This window comes from Artemia sp. Qi Xiang Cuo, chromosome 7 (assembly GCF_049724085.1).
Source record: "Artemia sp. Qi Xiang Cuo chromosome 7, ASM4972408v1, whole genome shotgun sequence".
Taxonomy (NCBI): domain Eukaryota; kingdom Metazoa; phylum Arthropoda; class Branchiopoda; order Anostraca; family Artemiidae; genus Artemia; species Artemia sp. Qi Xiang Cuo.
In genome coordinates, this window is record NC_142800.1 from 78890117 (window position 1) to 78911508 (window position 21392).

General features: G+C 32.7%; 1 protein-coding gene across 3 annotated transcripts in view; it reads left to right on the plus strand.

Annotated features, from left to right (window-relative positions):
* Positions 1-214: 214 nt before the first annotated feature.
* egh (beta-1,4-mannosyltransferase egh) overlaps positions 215-21392 on the plus strand; it is a 58312-nt gene continuing 37134 nt past the window's right edge. Inside the window, exons 1-4 of one of the 3 annotated variants that reach the window (XM_089092604.1) lie at positions 288-338; positions 13997-14149; positions 14235-14945; positions 16071-16271. In XM_089092604.1, coding sequence (XP_088948730.1) covers positions 14259-14945; positions 16071-16271 — 888 coding nt within the window. In that variant the 5' untranslated portion in view covers positions 288-338; positions 13997-14149; positions 14235-14258. Of the gene's footprint in view, positions 339-12508; positions 12569-13996; positions 14150-14234; positions 14946-16070; positions 16272-21392 lie in introns of those variants that run through there. The other 2 variants (XM_089092603.1, XM_089092602.1) reach the window with 2 other exon arrangements.

A 21392-nucleotide genomic window follows, 5' to 3' on the forward strand; every position in this document is an offset into this window, starting at 1 on the left:
TCGCTCTTTACTTAGGCAGCGCCATTGTGCTGCCTATGATCAGATACTGCATATAAAATAAATCTTTCATTTTTCTATATTATTTAACAAGTAATATTTTGTCGGATAGAAAATGGCTGCATAACTTAATCTTAGTTTGATTTCCGTTCATCCGAACTTTGAATGATTAGTCAGCCTGTTGACTGTAGGCCAAACGTATTCTTACTAATTGAGATAAGAATTTCCACGTCCTATTGTTTCAGTAAAATCATTAACGCTGATAAAAGTGACCCTCAGTTTCTTTTCGGTGCAGTTCCACGCCTAGGATTTACAGCAGTTGGAGCTTTAACCAAATCTCTGTATGTCTAATTTTCATTAATGACAAACAAGATCGTATAAACTATTTAATTTAAAAATCAGATGCTAAAATAAATTCCTTAAGAAATAGTTTGCAAAAATTAAGTTGCCAGCAGAATGGGAGGGGGATTTCAACTTTGACCTTCTCATCCCAAAAATGTTATTTTTCCCTTGTATTTTTGTATATTTTTTTGTATCTATTTCACATATTTATTTATTTTTCAAGTTCTACCCCACCCAAAACTACACCCCTCCGTGGGCGTCCATAGGGAGGGGGCAAAAGGGGGCTCCATTCCCCCCTGGCTGAATGATGATGCCTTATATTTTATAGCATTGGAAGTGCCGATTAGACCAGCTAAGTCCCCCCTAAAATTCAGCTTATAGGCGGCAATACACCCCTCCCATTTTTTAAAAAGAAAAATTTCTTTTTAAATTAATATGTAATAAAAAAAAATAAGAAAAGAGTAGTAAATGACTGACAAAATTCTGATGTGAAGTGCAGATTGATCAATTCTTTTTGAGTGATTCACACAACGCTCTTGTGAACAAAAATCCCGTTTTTTCGATAACAAAATCACCCGTACCGGTGTTTCTTTATTGATAGCAGTTCCTGTCTGTTTTAAGTTTGAATTACTATATGACTTTTTTTCTGGTATTCTTAGGCTTTAATATGACTATGTTTTTCTTTGAAAAAAAACAACTTTTTTTGGAAAATTTCTTTTTAAATTAATAAGTAATAAAAAAAAATAAGAGAAGAGTAGTAAATGACTGACAAAATTCTGATGTGAAGTACAGTTTGATCAATTCTTTTTGCGTGATTTACACAACGTTCTTGTGAACAAAAATCCCGTTTTTTTGATAACAAAATCACCCGTACCGGTGTTTCTTTAGCCCAGAAAATTACACCAGGAGCTTAATATGGGTTCCTTAAGGGGCGACAATTGGCTCGGGAACAATTGGGTTGTTACAAAAAAGAGCTCTTTTACAGCTTGAATAAATCATTTTCGAAATTTTCCAGAATTGCTGAAAGGTTAATGTGGATACGAAAAGATTTATGATGATTCATCGACTTCAATCCGCCTTCAGACGTTTTCACATATGATGGGTGTCGAAAGCTAAAAATATCTAAAATAAATAAACTTGTTATATGTGTTCTTCCTAAAAAATTATATATCAGTCCTTTAGTTTCGAATAATCATTCGTTTTTGTAAATTTTATTCTTCACGTATTCATATATATATATATATATATATATATATATATATATATATATATATATATATATATATATATATAGCAATAATTGTACATTTATTTATTTATGTATTTTTTCTCGAAAACGGCTCCATATGTTTTCGGGAAAATTGGTATCTTGGAACATTCTCGCATAAAAAACGATCCAGATAGGTCAGAAGTCTCAGAAATTGTGTTTAAAAAGAGGTGAAACATCTCCAACACATCAAATAATCTGAATGAAAATCACACCATCATATTCAGCATACCGGAGATCCCTGCTATAGAGGTTTCATGCTCCTATTAACAAAAATGTAGAACTTTCCATTTTTTGCCAGAAGAAAGATCACGGATGCGTGTTTATTTGTTTCTTATTTTCCAGCGGTCATCATATAGAACCTGTGAGCGTAGGAGATTGGGAGAGGGCTCATTTGATCAAAAAAAAAAAAAATTATTGCCCTTTTTAAGTGACTAAAAACATTAGAGGGCAGCTAGTCCACCTCCCACGCTCACATTTTTCCCAAAGTCACCCGATCAAAATTTTGAGATAGCTATATTTTTTTTCCAGCGTACTCGAAAAATCTAGTAACTATGTCTTTGAGGATGACTTAACTCCCCATAGTCCCCGCGGGAAGTGCTTCAAGCTATGAACTTTGTCCATTGTTTACATATACATATAGTTTTGGTAATTGGGAAGTATACAGACTTTTTCAGGGGGGATTTTTCTGGTGAAGGAGAGGGGTTACGTGAGAGTATATTTCCATTGACAAATTTTTCATTGGGGAAGTGAATTTCCTATGGAGGAAAAGCCGGATTTCCCAGCACTATTTAAAAAAAAAACGATCAGAGATTAAATAAGAAAACAACTTTTTTCAACTGAGAATTAGAAGCAACATTAAAACTTAAAGCAAACAGAAATTATTACTTATACGAGGGGTTGTCCCCCTTCATATACGTTACAATTTATGTTTGTCTTAAGTTTTAACGGTGCTCCTTACTTTCAGTTGAAAAAACTTGCTTTTTCTTATTTAATTATGGTCAATATTCACAGTATTTTTGTTGTGCGTGTCTCTGTCGGTGGTCCTGGTTAAGGTGCGGTTCCGCAAGACATTCAAATTTTTCAATCATTAATCTGTGGAAAAGAAGCAAGTAAATTTTAAGGAGTTAAATGAATTTATATCCTTTTGCACAGTTAAGCATATTTTCATGCCATATAGTACTGGTCTTTAGTAGGCCAATTGCAACTCTAACCATAATAAAAAATTTATTACCATAATATAAAAAATTAGTTGGCCTATTCTTTAAAAGCCTCCCTTTTTGTTCTAGTAGGCTAGCCTATGTCTTTTTCCAGAAAGCCATTATTATGAAAATATACCTTATTTCCGAATATTGTGGTTACTTTTCTGATAAATCAGCCATTTCTTATAGCATGCAGCTATAAAAATATATTTCTCTAGGCCTATTAACTGAATGCTGTCATGCATCACTGGTCTAATTGGCACTTTTAATGCTATGTAATAGAAATCTCAAAACAAAAATAAAAAAATAAGGCAGCATCATTCAGCCTGGAGAGGGCAGGCACTCCTTCCTGCCCCCCCCCCCCGTATGGGCCCCCATGACTATGATATTTGGATACAGTCTAAAACGAGGGATCTAATGGTACTGATTGTATTTGCTTAGCATGTCTCCTTCAAAAAAGGTCAAGTGCTAAACATTTACTAAAGGATTTAGCACATTTAAATGGTTAATTAAATGGGGTATTAAATGGTTAAATACCATTTGTTGGATCTTATTTGGGTAAAATTTGAAACAACTTTTTTCATCTTGCAAAGAAGTTTTTTAGGTAAATAAAAATTGCAGAAATGCATCCAGATCCTAAAATATCTTGAGGGAAAATCATTGGTAGTATCTGTCTTTCCCTTTTTTCCTATAGGCCTAGAAGACACTGACCTGTAATGAATTTGAACAAACTTTGTAGCATAATAGTAAAACTCAAAGAAACAAATCTACATCACCAATGAGGCTCAAGAAACATGTTTTAAGTCTAACAAAATTGTTAAATTCTGATTTTTCTTGTATTAAAGGATTTGAGAAAATATGTCTTAGAATAAATTAGAAAAAAAAATCCTAAAATTGGTTAAAATCCTACTTGAATCATTGCAGTTGTATTTTCAAAACCCGGAGTCCTCAGTCAAACCTAGATGTTTTATTTGTAATTGAAAGAAGTTTAAAATAACAGTAAGATAAGTCTATGTACTAAGAATCAAGTATTGAGAGAAGAGCTGTTCAAAGGGGAGGGGGGCAGCTGGCCCAGGTGCTGTGACTGGGGTGGGTCTTGCCCACTATGATTTGGCATTTTTTGCTTAGCCCATATTTGAGTTAGAAGAGGACACTGCAATTAATTTTTCCCCAGGCACCATCAACCCTAGGAACAGCTCTGATGGGGAGTCATAGTAATAATAGGCATCAAGCTTTCTCTAAAATGTAGGTGCTTGGATATAGATGTAGGTGCATGGATAGTTTATTAGTTTACTGATAAGATGTAGAATACTTTTGATAGATGTAGAATACTGATACTGATAAGATGTAGGTGCACTGATAGTTTATTAGTTTGAAATAGTTGTTTGACTAGCCATAGACTATGTCAAACTATAAGATCTGCAAAAATGTGGCTTGATCCCACTTTCTAAAGGACTAATGTAAAGAAAATTTAAGATGGCTATACCATGTTTTGCAGATGAAGGATAACAAATTCTCAAAGATGTTGCTTCTTGGTCATCACTCAGGGGTCAAACAAAAAACAGATCTTCCCCAAATGGGTTGAGAAGAGGTCATAAGAAAGGATTTAAAGGAAATTATAACTCTATGTGAGGGGGAGTAAATCTCTGAATAGATTGAGGTGGAGGAGGAGCTGGTATGTTTGTGTTTGCCTCAGGTAGCTTGGGGCTGCAGTGAGTTGTTGATAGTTGTAAAGGCAAAGAAAAGTATACTCAAACCAAATGAAGGAAAGTGATTTTTTTCAAAAATTAAGACAGGTAAAGAACTGACTTCTTCACAGCTCTCTAGGACTTAGAAATAGAGGAGGAGCAGGGGCGGAAGCTTCAATTATGTGCCTTTGTGGGGCATAGTCTAAGTTCTAAACTTATTCCTGGAAGTTTTATTATCCTAACTCAGCTACTTTCCAAGATTGCAGAATGTCCATTAAATTGCATCTTAACCTTCTCAACTCAATACTATCATAGGCAGCATCATCACACTGCCTGAAGCACAAATATATGAAGGCTGCCTCCTCCTCAACACCTTGCTCTTTACACTAGAGTTTTTTAATACTTTTGAAAAAAGCTTACTTTTAGAAGCTTAAAGCCTCTACAAAAAGGTTCTCTGATATGCTGAATCTGATTGTGTGATTTTTATTAAGATTCTATGAATTGTAGGGGGTGTTTCCCCTTTTTTCAAAATAAGTCCAATTTTCTCATGCTTGTAACCTTTCATAGTTAAGACTAATCTTAATGAAACTTATATATTTGAAATCACCATAAAAATTCAGTTCTTTGATGTCTATTGGTATCAAAATTCCGTTTTTTAGAATTTTGGTTACTTTTTAGCTCGGTTGCTCCTTACTGACAGTTTGTTACCACACTGTTTGATAACTTATATTATTAGTTAAAACTTTAAACTTAATTTTAAAACACAATGCTTAAAAAAAGTATTTGGAATGAGGTATCTGGAATTTCAGCAAAATTTTTAGATTTTGGGTACAAATCAAGATCATGGGATTAAGAATTACTGTATCCCTGTGCTATAAGCAATAACTTTAACTATCAATATTGAAATGAAACTATCAAAATATGTACCTCATATAAAAGTTCTTTTATTATGCAGTGTGTTTTAGAATGAACATTGAGATTTGGAAAAAAACAGTTTAAAGGCTGTTTGAGGTAGTAGGTAAAAGTAAGTAAAAGGCTGTTTGAGGTAGTAGGTAAAGGCTGTTTGAGGCAGTAGTAAATAGCTTTAGGTTTAATAAAATATTTAAATTAATATCAAAATCTACAGCATATCTATCAGATAATAGGTTAAACATTCAGTTATGTGTTGGTAAACAAAGTATATGTCAAGATTTGTGTAAATGCATTCCAATTGACTGCATTTTACACTCTTGTTTATTTTCTGATCAACTTCATTAACAGCCAGTAGAATCAAAATATAAAAAGATCACTTGCTTTCAAACCCCTAGTCAGGGCCTCTGAAATCTCTGCTGCAAAATTTCATCTTTTTTATATAAACATAAGCAAGAAGTTAGAAGCAATTTTCAAATCTCCCCCATTTGGAAGGATGAGAAGATGTTCTCCTTAGAATACTTTTGATTTGCTCCATAAGTCAAAGTTTCAGAACACATAAATTAGTTTCCATTACAAACAAATACATAATTACTATTTTTCAGACTTTTTTTTAGCATATAAATCACTTATTCTCTTCCCCTAGAACTCCCTTTTTGAATATAAATATTATATTTGACATCAAAAGATCAATACATCATCTTAAAGATCTTGGTGACCCAATTTTAAACATAACAGGGGCTAATAGTTGGCACATGAACTGGAATTCTTTTGAAATAGGGGGAATGAATGTCAATAGCCCCCAGAAGTAGATAAATTACACAAGAACCAATGTAAAATGTGGGACAGTTTGCAACACTCTGGATTCTTTTGAGGGAGGGGAAATGGGTCTAAAGGCTCCTTCCCTGCATGCATGCCTAGTCTATGGGATGTACTTGGGCAAACTGAGAACTTCTCTGACTCAATAATGCTAAAGCCTTTTGAATTTTGTTTTTCCTTTTTTTAATGGGTTTTTAATGAAGAGTTTTTGATTGTAAGTTGTTGTTATGTTTTGGAGTTCAAATAAGTTGTTTTTATGGTTTGAAATTCAAAGGTTCTTTATCAAACAGTTTGTGGTAACAAACTGTAAGTAAGGAGCGACCCAGCTCAATGGTAACCAAAACTCTAAAAAACGGAATTGTGATACCAATAGATACATCAAAAGAATCAGATTTTAATTGTGATTTCAAATATATAAGTTTCATCAAGTCTAATCTTACCCATCAAAAGTTACGCGCCTGAGAAAATTTGGCTGATTTTCGAAAAAAGGGGGAAAGACCCCCAAAAGTTATAGAACCTTAATGAAAATCACACCATCATATTCAGAGTATCAGAGAACCCTACTGTAGAGGTTTCAAGCTCCTATCTACAAAAATGTGGAATTTTCCATTTTTTGCCAGAAGAAAGATCACGGATGCGTGTTTTTTGTTCCAGGGGTGATCGTATTGACCCAATGGTCCTAGAATATCGCGGGAGGGCTCATTGGAACGGAAATTAAAAGTTCTAGTGCCCTTTTTAAGTGACCAAGAAATTGTAGGGTAACTAAGCCCCCTCCCACGCTCATTTTTTCCCGAAGTCACCCAATCAAAATTTTGAGATAGCCATTTTGTTCAGCATGGTCGAAAATATGATAAAAATGTCTTTTAGGATGACTTAATCCCCCAAAGTCCCTGGGGGAAGGCTGAAAGTTATGAACTTTACTCAATGTTAACATATAGTATTGGTTATTGGGAAGTATACAGACGTTTTCAGGGGGGTTTTTTCTGGTAGGTGGGGAGAGGGGTGGGTCGGGGGCTATATGGGAGGATCTTTCCATGAAGGAAGTTTTCATGGGGGAAGGGACATTGCTATGAAGGGGGTGCCGGATTTCCCAGCTTTATTAAAGAAAAAGATCAGAAATTAAATATAAAAAAAAACAAGTTTTTCAACTGATTGTGATTAAGGGGTAATTTTTATGGAATTGGAAAAGAATTCGAACTTTAGCTTAAAGAGCAAGGTATTAACTAGGGGCGAACCCCCTAATATACGTGTTAAAAATTTATGAATATAGAAGTTTGTTACGTAAGTTAATTCGTAAGTTACATATATTTATTACTAATAAAAACGTTCGTAAATAAAATTAAACAAGTTTCAAGAAAGCCATTTAACCAAATAAAAGTACAATTAATATGCAAATTTTTTTTTAATTATTCATGTACTGTGAGCCAAAATAAAAACCTGCATTAATTAAAGAAAGTTCAAAAATTAAATAAAAAAAACAAGTTTTTTTTAGATGAAAGTAAGGAGCGACGTTAAAACTAAAATCCAACATAAATTATTCCGTATATGAAAGGGGCTGTACCCTTGTCAACACCTTGCTCTTTACGCTAAAGTTTGACTTTCTCAAGACTCTAATTTTTTTTTAACAATAATAATCTTTAGCGTAAATAGCGAGGCGTTGAGGAGTGGACAGCCCCTTTCATATACGGAATAATTTCTGTTCGTTTTAAGTTTTAACGTCGTTCATTACTTTCAGTTAAAAAAAACTTGTTTTTTTTTAATTTAATTTTCAAGCAGGAGATGGGGAGGCATTTATTAATAAGAAGAAACTGATGACCCCTCTTTCTTAAAATTAATTATGATTTAAATAGCATGAACAAATTTAGTATTGTTTCTTTACGTAGTTTATAATATGTATTTTCTATGGTTATATACATGGGCGTAGGCAGCATATTTTCTAGGGGGGGCAGTCGATAGTGTGATGGAGGGCCTTTTATCAACTGCTTTTCCAACCATCTGCTTTTTCAGCCATATCTAATGTAAATTTAAAGGTCTAGGGGGGGGGCAGCTGCCATCCTGCCCCCCTCCCTACACCCATGGTGATATATTTATATTGTTTTTTGTCGCTATGCAGTTTTTTTGTTTTATTTTTGTCTGATTGGTGTTAAAGGATTAGTGTTTTAAAAAAAATGTATGCTTGTGCAAAATACTTGAAAAAAATATGTTTTAATTATTGTGTAATGTCATGGTTAAATTCTCTGAGCCAAGCCACATAGAACATTTTTTTAGTGGGGTGGGGGGGGACGGGTGGGGGTGTTTGGCAATAGATAATGTAATTTTGGGTCTTTACTGCCATTAAATCCCTATTGTGTTCAGAAGGAGTTTAGGAGTATAGTATATAGGTATGTTAATTTATTGAGAGGGAATACTCAATCTGGACTTTTCCATGTTAAAGGTAGGAATGGGCCCACAATTAGTGTTAAGGAAAGAGTTAAAAAGAGATGGGCAGAATATTTTGAGAATGTGCTAAAGCATTATGGATTTACAGGAAAAAATATGGAAAAGAAAGAAAAAGATTGTGACACTTTGGATGGGAAGGAAGATTTATTTTGTTAGGAAGAATTAGTGACAGTACTAAAAGGTTGAAAAAATAATAAGGCCCTAGGTTTTGATAGTGGGGTAAATGAGTTTTTAAATATGGAAGTTTTTAAGTTAGAGATAAATTAGGCGACTGAACACTAGTAATATGATTTTTGAAAAAGGGGGATGCACTTAGTGATTTTAGAAAAACTCTTATTCAATGCCTCTATAAGAAAGATGATAAGAGTGAGTGTGGCAATTATAGAGGCGTCAGCTTTGTTGCTGTAGGAAGCAAATTACTTAGTATTATGATACTTTTTAGACTATGAGCTGCTGTTTATAGTTTTAAGAGCAAAAAAAGTGTGGTTTTAGGAAGGGTGGAGGATGTGTTGACCAAATTTTCACACTTGGATTAATAATTGAGAACAACTTTTAGCCCTCAGTTCTATATATTTTGAGCAAGCGTCTGATTCAGCTAATAGAAGAACTTTAGTGAATATCCTCCTTAAAGGGTATACCAGATAAACAGTGATGAGTGCTATGTATAAGAATAACATTGCTGCAGCTAAGAGAGAGATAACATAAACAAAGAGAGAGAAAAATCTCAAGATGAAGGAAACAAAAGGGACTATGGCCAGTAGAAGGAAAAGACAAAGTCAAACAATGTGGATATTTCGTCTGTATAAAACAAGGCATCTTCAGCACTAAAAAAACAAAGATAAAATCTGAAAAAACCTAAAGTTAAATAAAATATAAAACCAAGAAAAAAAAATATATATACAATTGTTGCTACTGTGATTGAGCACCACAGAAGCCAAATAGAGTTGCTTGAATTGCAGAGTTGCTATAATTTTATATATAAATGTTTGTTTTTTATTGCTTGATTTTAGATTTTGTTTAATTTAAGTTATTTTACATTTAATCTTAGGTTCTTTGCATTGAAAAATTAGGAAATAAAATTTGTAGCTGGTTTTGAATTAAATTAGTAGTTTCTATCCCTATTTATATAGATCATTTTGATGGACTTTGTCCTAAGGAGCACAGCAAATGAAGTGGGAGATCATGGAATCTATCAGGGAGGTAAAACTCCTAGATCTACACTATGCTGATGGTTTAAACATCTTAGATGAAAATGTTAGCAAAATGAATGAATTTTTAGAAGTTTTGAATGTTCAGGGGGGACAAAAATAGGTTTGAAACTTAATGTTAGGAAGACTAAGACTAGGAATAACTGAAGGTGATGCCGGGTAACAAGATCATTGATTTAGTGGACAGCTTCACTTTACTAGGTAGTATCAAACAATTCGTGGTAACTACTATTACTACTACTACTACTAACAACTCAGCGCAGCACCAAGCCGCCTGAGGTCAACACAGCTACGCACGCTCCTCCTCCATCCAAATCTATTCAAAGCCTCCCTTTTTATGCCCGCCCATGAAGTTCCCATTCCCTTTAAATCTTTCTTTATGACGTCCTACCACCCCAGACGAAGACGACCTGCTTTCTGTTTAACCCTAGACGGTTGGCTGAAAAGAACAATCTTCAGCAATATGTCATCCTTCATCCGCACAACGTGCCCTAGCCATCTCAATCTTTCTTTCATTATAGCCCTAGAAAGCAGTATTGAACCACATTTTTCGTATAGCCTATTGTTTGAAATACGGTCAGTCAGCTGGGTACCCATAACACTCCTTAAGCTATCTCTCTGGAAAACATCCAGCAAATCTTCATCCGCCTTTTGGAGCGCCCATGCAACCCGGCTCAATAGTAACCGAAACTCTAAAACATGGAATTTTGATACCAATAGATATATCAAAGAATCAGACATCAAAAGAATATCAAATATATAAGTTTCATCAAGTTTACTCATACTCTTCCAAAGCTACGCACCTGAGAAAATATGCCTTATCTTCGAAAAAAGGGGGAAACAGCCCTTACAAATCATAGAACCCTAATGAAAATCACACCCTCTAATTCAGTGTATCAGAGACCCATACAGTAGAGGTTTCAAGCTCCTATCTGCAAAAATGTGGAATTTTGTATTTTTTGCAAGAAGAAAGATCAAGAATGCATGTTTATTTGTTTTTTTTTTGTTTTTTCCCCAGGGGTGATCGTATTCACCCAGTGGTTCTAAGATATCGCGGGAGGGCTCATTCGAACGGAAATTAAAAGTTCTAGTGCCCTTTTAAGTGATTAAAAAAAAATGGAGGACAACTAGGTCCCCTCCCATGCTCATTTTTTCCCAAAGTCACTGATCAAAATTTTGAGATAGCCATTTTGTTCAGCATGGTCGAAAAACATAATAAATATGTGTTTCAGGATGACTTAATCCCCCAGATTCCCCGGATGAAGGTCTGCAAGTTATGAAATTTGTACGATGTTTACATATAGTACTAGTTATTGGGAAGTTAACAGATTATTTCAGGGGGTACATTTTCTGGTATTGGCGGGGGGGGGGTCGGGGGTTACGTGGGAGGATCTTTCCATGGGGGAAGGGACATTGCTATGAAGGGGCGCCGGATTTCCCAGCATTACTTAAAAAAACGATCAGAAATTAAATAAAAAAAACTAGTTTTTCAACTGAAAGTAAGGAGCAACATCAAAACTTAAAACGAACAGAAATTGTTACGTATATGACTCGGTTCGCCCCCTAGTCAATACCTCGTTCTTTACGCTAAAGGTTTTTTAATATTTTCATAAGAGCTATTTATTCTAATTAATGGCCTTTGTTATTAAGGGGTAATTTTTAAAGAATTGAAACAAAAATCGAACTTTAGCGTAAAGAGCAAGGTTTTGAGTAGGGGGGCGAACCCCCCTCCTAATATACGTATTAAAAATAGGAATATAGAAGTTCGTTACGCAAGTTAATTCGTAAGTTATGTATATTTATTTCTAATAAAAACATTCGTAAATAAAATTAATCAACTTTAGAGAAAGCCATTTAACCAAAAAAAGTAAAATTAATATGCATAGTTCGTTTTAATTATTCATGTACGATGAGCCAAAATCAAAACCTGCATTAATTCAAAAACGTTCAGAAATTAAACAAAAAAAAGTTTTTTTTTAACTGAAAGTAAGGAGCAACATTAAAACTTAAAACGAACAGAACTTATTCTGTATATAAAAGGGGCTGTCCCCTCCTCAACGTCTCGCTCTTTACGGCAAAGTTTGACTCTTTCTCACAATTCTATTTTTGAAACAATAACTAACTTTAGCGTAAAAAGCGAGGCGTTGAGGAGGGAACAGCCCCTTTCATATAAGAGCAATTTCTTTCGTTTTAAGTTTTAATGTTGCGCCTTACTTTCAGTTAAAAAAAACTTGTTTTTTTTTATGCAATTATTAGTAAAGAGGGTGAGTACAGTGAAGAGGTTACAAGAAAAATAGCCAAGGTCCAGGGTGTTTTTTTTTGCAGTTGAAAAAAGTTTGCTAGAATAGGAAGATTAGTCTGCACACCAAGTTTACATAATTGGAAGCTACAGTGATGACAGTGGTCAAGTATGGTTCTGAAATGGGGGCGCTTCAAAAAACGGAATAGAAGTTGCTTGATATTTTGTAGAGAAATCGCCTACAGATTATTTTGGTTACTGTACCTGACAGACTGACTGTATCTCAGACAGAAAGTTTTTCGAAAAATACGAGTTAATCGTGATTTCTAAGGCTGTAATGGGAAAAAGACTGAGATGATAAGACATGTTCTGCAGATGAAGGATCACAGATTGACCAAGATCGTCCTTGTCGGGCAACCGTCTAGGGCCAAATGAAGGGCAGGTCGTCTCCGAATAGGGTGAGAGGATGTTGCAAGGAAAGATTTATGGGAAATGATAACTTCTTTTGAGTGTGTAAAGAGGGAGGCTTTGAGTAGATTAGGATGTAGGAGCAGTGTTTGCATGGATGAGATGAATAATTAACTCACTGGATTGGGGAACCCAGACCTGATTAACAATTACAATCCAGATTGTGATAAATTCAGTTTTTTTTTTTTAAGGTTAAATCTTGTTTTATTTCAATAATCTGACCATTCAAAGGGAGAATCCAGAATGGGGTAAATACAAATTGGTATTCAAGATAGAATATCAATGTTGAAAAGTCTACATGAAACAATTAGTCTATATTCAGGAAAATATTCAAGACTGTTTTAATTTGATATAATGTTTTAAACAAATCTATTGAGCTAATGGCATTCAAAATCATGATTTTTTGCTGTTTTCATAATTATTTGTGGTTACACCCAAGTCCAAAGTCAGATATAGATTCTTTACTCCTTGGATATTTTTTGAAGCATTTAATTTAAACATTCCTGTTAGCTTTACCTTGTAGAAGAAATAAAAAGTTCCTTAAATTGGCCATTACTACTTTCACTTGGTCCTCAAATTTCCCTTTGCTATAAAAACATAAAACCACAAAAAAATTACTCACAATAATGCCATTTGGAGAACTAGTGGATGATAATATTTGGATAATAATCAAACATCCTGGGATATCCTGCAACAGGCTAGACCACATTTTAGGTTTTACAAAACCCATAGAGGAAAACCAGGTCTCTCTGGAGTTTGTCTGAAGGCTTGCCTTTAAGTTAGGACTACAGTATGTTTTCATTATACCTTGTGGAAAACACACAAGGTTTTGTTTCTCTCAGGGTAAGGCAATTATATGTCTAATTTTGTTGTCTGAATATCTCTTAGACGGGATAACTTTGAGATACACGAGAGGAAATTAACCTACTACTGTCATAAATCCTGGAATCAAAAATTATATGTAAGAAGATGGAAAAAAAGAAGAAAAAAATATTTTCGGTCTAGGACTGCTTTTCAGCACTAAAACATAATCCAATATATTATTTATATAGATATAATAATTATTTTACTATGAATAAATAGGTATAATGCATATGCAATATGCAGGCATAGTAGCAGAAGGAAATGAAGTTGCTGGTAAGCTGTGGTGTTTACCATTCTTCACTTTTTGTCTACAAAACAAAAAACTATTGTATATTGTGTAATTTAAATGTTGTAACCCAAGCATATATTTGATGCCATTTTTTGCCTGACACTAAAAATAAAAACAGGTAATCAATTTGTAAGGTGGTCAAACACACACGTAAACATACTTCATGAAATAACACTACAAACACTTATTAAATCGATGAAACTTTATATTTGTATTTTTGTCATTGCAGAATTGTTGAAATTATCAAGCTATCTATATTTTGCAGATTTTATCAGCATTTGCATAACTACCACATGGAGCCATTCCTTCGATTATTTCTATTGTTGTCGTAGTTCTTCATGCAAAACATTTCTGCAGCTTTAACAGATTTATTCTCAAGAGATAATTCATTCACTTACTCTGCTTCTTTTGCTTAAAAGTGAGTTTTAAAATAAGTTATGATTTATTATTGTTTTTGTGTATTACTGTCATGAAAGCGTCAATCATCACCTAATTTTTTTTAGGCAAGAAGTGTTCATACGCTCAGTATGAAAAATCCCAGCAGTGATGAACTCCCGCTTCTTAGTGAAACTGAACTTGAGCTTGAAAAATGTGTGCCATCTCTTTCTAGTCGATTAAAACATTATATTCACTGTGTATGCATGACACTAGTCATCTTCTTGTTTTTAGTGGCAGGAGGGAGTATTAGTATCCCCTATATTACTCTAGTCAAGCATATACCTGAATTTGATCCTATAGATAATTATGGCACATGGCTGACACTATCTTTGTACATTACAAAGTGCATAGCGTTATTAGCCCTACCACAAGTGATTTTCAATTTTATGGGGCTGCTTAAATATAGGGCATTCCCAGACAAGCCAATCCTTAAGAGCTCACCAATTTTTGGGCCATTTATTTGTATTCGGGTTGTTACTAGGGGTGACACACCAAATTTAGTTAGAAAATCAGTGGAACATAACTTGAAAACATGTTTAAAAGCAGGACTTGAAAATTTTATTGTTGAAGTTGTTTGTGACTTACCAGTAGCCTTACCTGAGCACAGAAGAGTACGTGAAACAATTGTACCTAGTAGGTATAAGCCTTCTAGTGGTTGCCTTTTTAAAGCAAGGGCCTTGCAATATTGCTTGGAGGATGATGTTAATGATTTGGCGGATAGTGATTGGATTGTTCATTTAGATGAAGAAACTCGACTCACTGAAGATGCTGTTAAGGTTAGCTCTCTCTCTCAGTTAATGTAAGACACTAGGTTTTCTGGTATATAGAAAATAACTTAATTTGCTTATAATATCTACAGCCCCGTAAGTATAATCAAATACAAATTGATCATATATTAATCATTAGATTTCTTTGTCTTGTTTAGACTTAATGCTTTTCAGAATCTTAGGGTCTAATCAGTGATCAGTTTCATTAACATTTTTTTTTTTTTTTTTTTGCATTATTTCCCCAGCATCTACTATTAACATGAGCTATTTAGAATATTTTAGAAAAATACAGCTATGATAGCCATTTTTTCTCTTAAATAAAGATGTATTAGTTCTAGCTTTGGTTTACAAAATAATGGGGGAAAATTTTGGGCTTATCATGAAAAATTTAAAAATTTTGGTAAAATTTTAGTTTTACTGTCTAAATATTCAAAATTTTGGTAAAATTTTAGCTTGAAAACTGTAGTAAAATTGTTTGTAAAATTTTAGTTTGAGATTGTAGGCATAGGCTACTATCCCCTTTGCTTAACCACATGAAAGATTTTCTTGGAAGATTTCATTTGTTTTATTTTATTATTTTGTAAGGGAAGGATGGGGATAGGGCTTCTAGAAAAATTTAAAAGTATTCAAACTTTTGTGTCAAGAGATCTATCCGTGAATGTGTGCATAACCTTGTTCCTATCTTGCTTGTTTTTTGGCGTAGTTACATCTCTGCTTGATAGAACATTAATTTGGTTAAAAGCCAGCCATCTGCACACAAAGGGTTGGTGGGTAGCAAAATCCTTCTAAGATTGATCCAACCCCTTTTGGAAAATTGTAGTCTAAAAATGTGTGCTTTTAGAATTATACCCCCCCCCCCAGCCCTCCCGAGGAAAAGTTCCATGGTTCTACTTAAAGGTAGGATTTGTGTATGAACTGTCTGTTATTCTGGTAATATTATCGAAGTGGATAGATCTACCTGAAGTTCTGTTCCATTCCCCCCTTAACATTATCCAAAAGTAAAGCATTTCTGTTCTTGTTCTTCATTTGTTTCAAATTTCTGAATTTCTTATTATTTTTTTTTTCGTTTCGTACGAAGGAAGTGCTTATTTTTAGGTATGTCAATGCCATTTCGGAATTTTTTCACCATTTTAGGGTATATTGAACTTCGTCACGTCTGGTGAACATCAATTCGGGCAAGGTCTAATTACCTACACTCATATAACTATGAAGAATGTCATAATCACTCTTTGTGACACATTCCGAGTAGCTGAAGATCTGGGGAAATTGCGCTACCAGTTTAAGGCATGGCATGCTCCTTTTTTTGGTATGAAAGGCTCTTATGTTGTCTCTCAGGTAATTTCTTTTTTAACGTTATTTTGTGCCTAAACCGAACAAATATTCTATCGTTTTAGTATGAACATTACTCCTTAATTCTAGGAGCACTTTTAACGTATCAAGCAGTTCGTGGTAACAAACTGTAAGGAGCGACTTGGCTCATTAGTAACCAAAACTCTCAAAGACAGAATATGATAACAATAGATACATCAAAAGAAATTAATTTTTATGCTGATTCCAAATATATGAAATTCAGTAAGTTTAATGGTAGCCATCAAAAGCTACGAGTCAGTGAAAATTTGCGCGATTCTCGGAAAAAAGAGGAAAAGCCCCCAAAAAGTCAACGAACCTTAATTAAAATCACACCATCAGATTCAGCGCATCAGAGAGAACCTCTGCTGTAAAGGTTGAAGCTCCCATTGGCAAAAAGTGGAGTTTTTTGCCAGAAGAAAGAGCGCAGATAGATGTGTATTTGTTGTTGTTGGTTTTTTTTTTCCAGGGGTGCTCGTTTTGAACCAATGGTCCTAGAAGAGAGCAGGCTCATTCGAACGAAAATTAAAAGTACTTGTGGTCTGTTTAAGTGACCAAAAAGATAGAAGGGAAAATAGACCCCTCCCATGCTCCTTTTTCTATAAACTAATCTGATCAAAATTTTGAGATAGCGATCTTGCTCAGCATAGGCCTAATTGAAAGGTCCATTGACTATGCCTCTGGGTATGACATGACGCCTCAAAGTCCCTGGAGAAAGGCCATTAAGTTAGGAAATCTGTTTGTTGTCTAAATATAGTATTTGTTAATAGCATGTATACAGATGCTTTTCGGGGAGGGGGGGGATTTCCACGGGAGAATTTTCCGTGAGGAGGGAAGTTTCTAGGGGTGAATTTTTCAATGGAAGTTTTACACGGGGAGAATTTGTCAGAATTCCATGATTTTCGAAAAAGAGGGGAAACGCCTCCAAAAATGAGCCTTCATTAAAATCACACCATCAGATTCAAAGTGTCAGATAACCTTAGCGATAGAGGTTTCAAGATCCCATCTGCAAAAATGTGGATTTTTTTTTGTCAGAAGAAAGAGCACAGATGCGTGTTTATTTGTTGTTTTTTTTCAGGGGTGATCATATTGAACCAATGGTCCTAGAAGATCGAGAGAGGGTTCATTTGAGCGAAAATTAAAGTTCTAGTGCCCTTTTTAAGTGACCAAAAAGATATGAGGGAAACTAGACCCCCTCTTATACCCCTTTCTCTCCAAAATCATCTGATCAAAATTTTGTAATTCTGTTCAGAATAGTCGAAAGATTCACCAACTATGGCTCTGGGTATGACATGACGCGTCACAGCATCAGGGGAAAGGGCTTTAAGTTATAAAATTTGCTTGTTGTTTACATATAGTATTTGTTATTGGCATGTATACAGACATTTTTGTGAGGGGGGATTTCCAAGGAAGAATTGTCCGTGTGGAGGGAAGTTTCTAAGGGCGAATTTTTCAGTGGAAGTTTTACACGGAGGGAATTTGTCAGAATTCTTATACAAATTCCTTTTATTTGTCTTACTGTCTCTTTGGTGACTCGATTTTACACCTGAAGATGTTTGGGGGGAGAGGGAGGAGAACTGTCTGGAGAAACTTTTAGCGGGGCTGGACCATAGGGGTGCGAATTTTCTGCGGGAAAAATTTGCCATGAGAGAATTTTCTATGTGAAAATTTTTTATCATGGGAGATTTCCGAGAAAAATAACCACGTAAGGGGAGATTTCCGGCATGATTTGAAAAAACGATCAGAAATTAAATGAAAAACACGTCTTTTTTTAAATAAAAGCAGGGTAATAAGAACTTTCCAAGCAGAATTGTCCACAGGAAATTTTCAGGGGGGATTGAATTGTCAAGAAAGTTTTCTTCATTATCCAGGGAAAGTTTTACACGAGGGAAAGGAAGTGGATTTCCTGGCATAATTTGGAAAAAAAGGTTAAAAACTAGATAAAAAAAAGTTTTTTCAATTGAAAGTAAGGAGCAACATTAAAACCTAATCCGAACAGGATTTATTCCGCATGTGAGGAGAGCTGCTCCTTCCTCAACCCTCACATTAAACTTTAAACAAAGTTAAACATTAAACAAATAGAAATTGTTCCGTATAAGAAAGAGGATACCTCTCCTCAACACCTTGCACTTTACGCTTAAGTTTTTTATTACTTTAAGAGCATAGTTGTGACAAAGAGTCAAACTATCTGTTTGTTCAAAGTTTTAATGTTGCTCCTTACTTTCAGCTGAAAAAACTTGTTTTCCTATTTAATTCATTACAAAATACAAATCCGTGTTTCTTCTGTACATTTAAGGTATTTTTCAGAAATAATCTGGATTATAACCTCGTAATCTGAATTGTAAAAAGTTGTTGTTCATAGATTATCTAGATTAACGAATTATCTAGATTATGGCTTTAAGATCGACAATTACATAGATAATAAATTTTACTGTTCCAGGGTCAATCTTAGAATCCTTTTCAATAATCTTGATAGCCGTAGATAATTATCTTTAAATACAAATTGGTTTTAAACTTAAAAAAGCTTTCATCTACAATGCCGCTTTAATCACTACTTAATTGTTAATCACACCAGTAGGCTACATATTGTTTTAATCACTCGCACATAACTTAGAAGTTATGTTCAAGAACTTTTAGAAGCACAATCTAACAATTGGAAATGAGATGAAAAAAAAAATATAGGCCTCCATTATAGCCTACGTGATAATTTTTAAGACTAGATTAATAATTCTTAATTGATAATTTTTAAGACTTAAGAAACTCATCTGTAAACATAAAATTAAACTGAAGTTTAGTTTTACTACTGATGACGGTCACTGCATATCTGACCGAAATATCTGGTACTTTTTGTGAAATTTATTATACACTGTCTATTAAAAAGGATTTTATCCCTATTTTGAACTTTTATTTTATCTACCAGTGGAAAATACCCCTCCCCAAATTTCTATATATTTCCAAATAACAAATACTATGGGTGAACAATGAGCAAATTGCGCAACTTACAGCCCTTTCCCCGCGGATTATAGGGGATTATGCCCTCCCCAAATATATAGATATTGGACATTTCAACTATGCTGAATCAAATGGCTATCTCAAAATTTATGATAGGATTTGTTTGGAAAAAAGGGGGCGTGGGTGTTTAACTAGTTGCCCTGAATCTTTTTGGTCACTTAAAAAGAGCCCTAGAACTTTCGATTTCCAATCAAATGAGCCCTCCCGCGATCTTCTAGGGTCACTGGTTCGATACGATCAAAGACGGCTCTATGATCTTTCTTCTGGCAAAATAAAATGCTTAAAACTTCTAATGTGGGGTGTTCTGATATTCTGAATCTGATGGCGTGATTTTCATTAAGATCGCTTGGCTTTTTAGGGTTTTTTCCTTCATTTTTTTTTAAATCTGATAAATTTTCTCAGGCTCGTAGCTTTTGATGGGTAATATTAAAGTTAATGAACTTCGTATATTTTGAATCAGTACAAAAAGCTAATTCTTTTGTGGTTTCTATTATTATGAAAATTCAGGTTTTTTGCGTTAATATTGGGCCGAATTGCTTCTTATTTGCAGTTCGTCACAACAAACTATTCGATTGAGAGCGTAACACTTGTGGGATGCTTTCTTTAGTGAAATTGGATAATTTGGAAAGTTGTTAAAGTTCAGGTTTTGCTATTTTTGTTGTTTCAGTTTTTTTGCTTCATATACGAAGCAAATTTGGCTTCTTTTTTTTTTAGCTTGTGATGGTGTTTTTCAGATATATGTTTCCATATCTTTCATCTCTAATAGGCTTAACTGTCCAAAAATAGACTTCGAAGTCTGCTTCTAGTGCATGTGTAGAAATATTATACCGTTCATGTGAATATAAATGCTGTTCCTGGGAGGAAGAGGGGGGGGGATGAGTTTGTCTGACCCTTAGAAACCAGGTGAATTACATGGAAAATATTGGAAATTGAAAGGATCTGAACATTTCATGAGGGTCAAAAGAACCGCTCTGGCTACGTGCTTATATACTATCGTATGAAAAAAGCGAGCACTGGCGTCAATTAACAAAAATCAGGGGTAGAGGGGTAGGGCAAATATATATATATATATATATATATATATATATATATATATATATATATATATATATATATATATATATATATATATATATATATATATATATATATATATATATATATATATATATATATATATATATATATATATATATATATATATATATATATATATATATATATATATATATATATATATATATATATATATATATATATATATATATATATATATATATATATATATATATATATATATATATATATATATATATATATATATATATATATATATATATATATATATATATATATATATATATATATATATATATATATATATAAATATATATATATATAAATATAAATATAAATATATAATAATATATATATATATATATATATATATATATATATATATATATATATATATATATATATATATATATATATATATATATATATATATATATATATATATATATATATATATATATATATATATATATATATATATATATATATATATATATATATATATATATATATATATATATATATATATATATATATATATATATATATATATATATATATATATATATATATATATATATATATATATATATATATATATATATATATATATATATATATATATATATATATATATATATATATTTATATTTATATATATATATATATATATATATATATATATATATATATATATATATATATATATATATATATATATATATATATATATATATATATATATATATATATATATATATATATATATATATATATATATATATATATATATATATATATATTTATATATATATATATATATATATATATATATATATATATATATATATATATATATATTTATATTTATATTTATATATATATATATATATATATATATATATATATATATATATATATATATATATATATATATATATTTATATATATATATATATATATATATATATATATATATATATATATATATATATATATATATATATATATATATATATA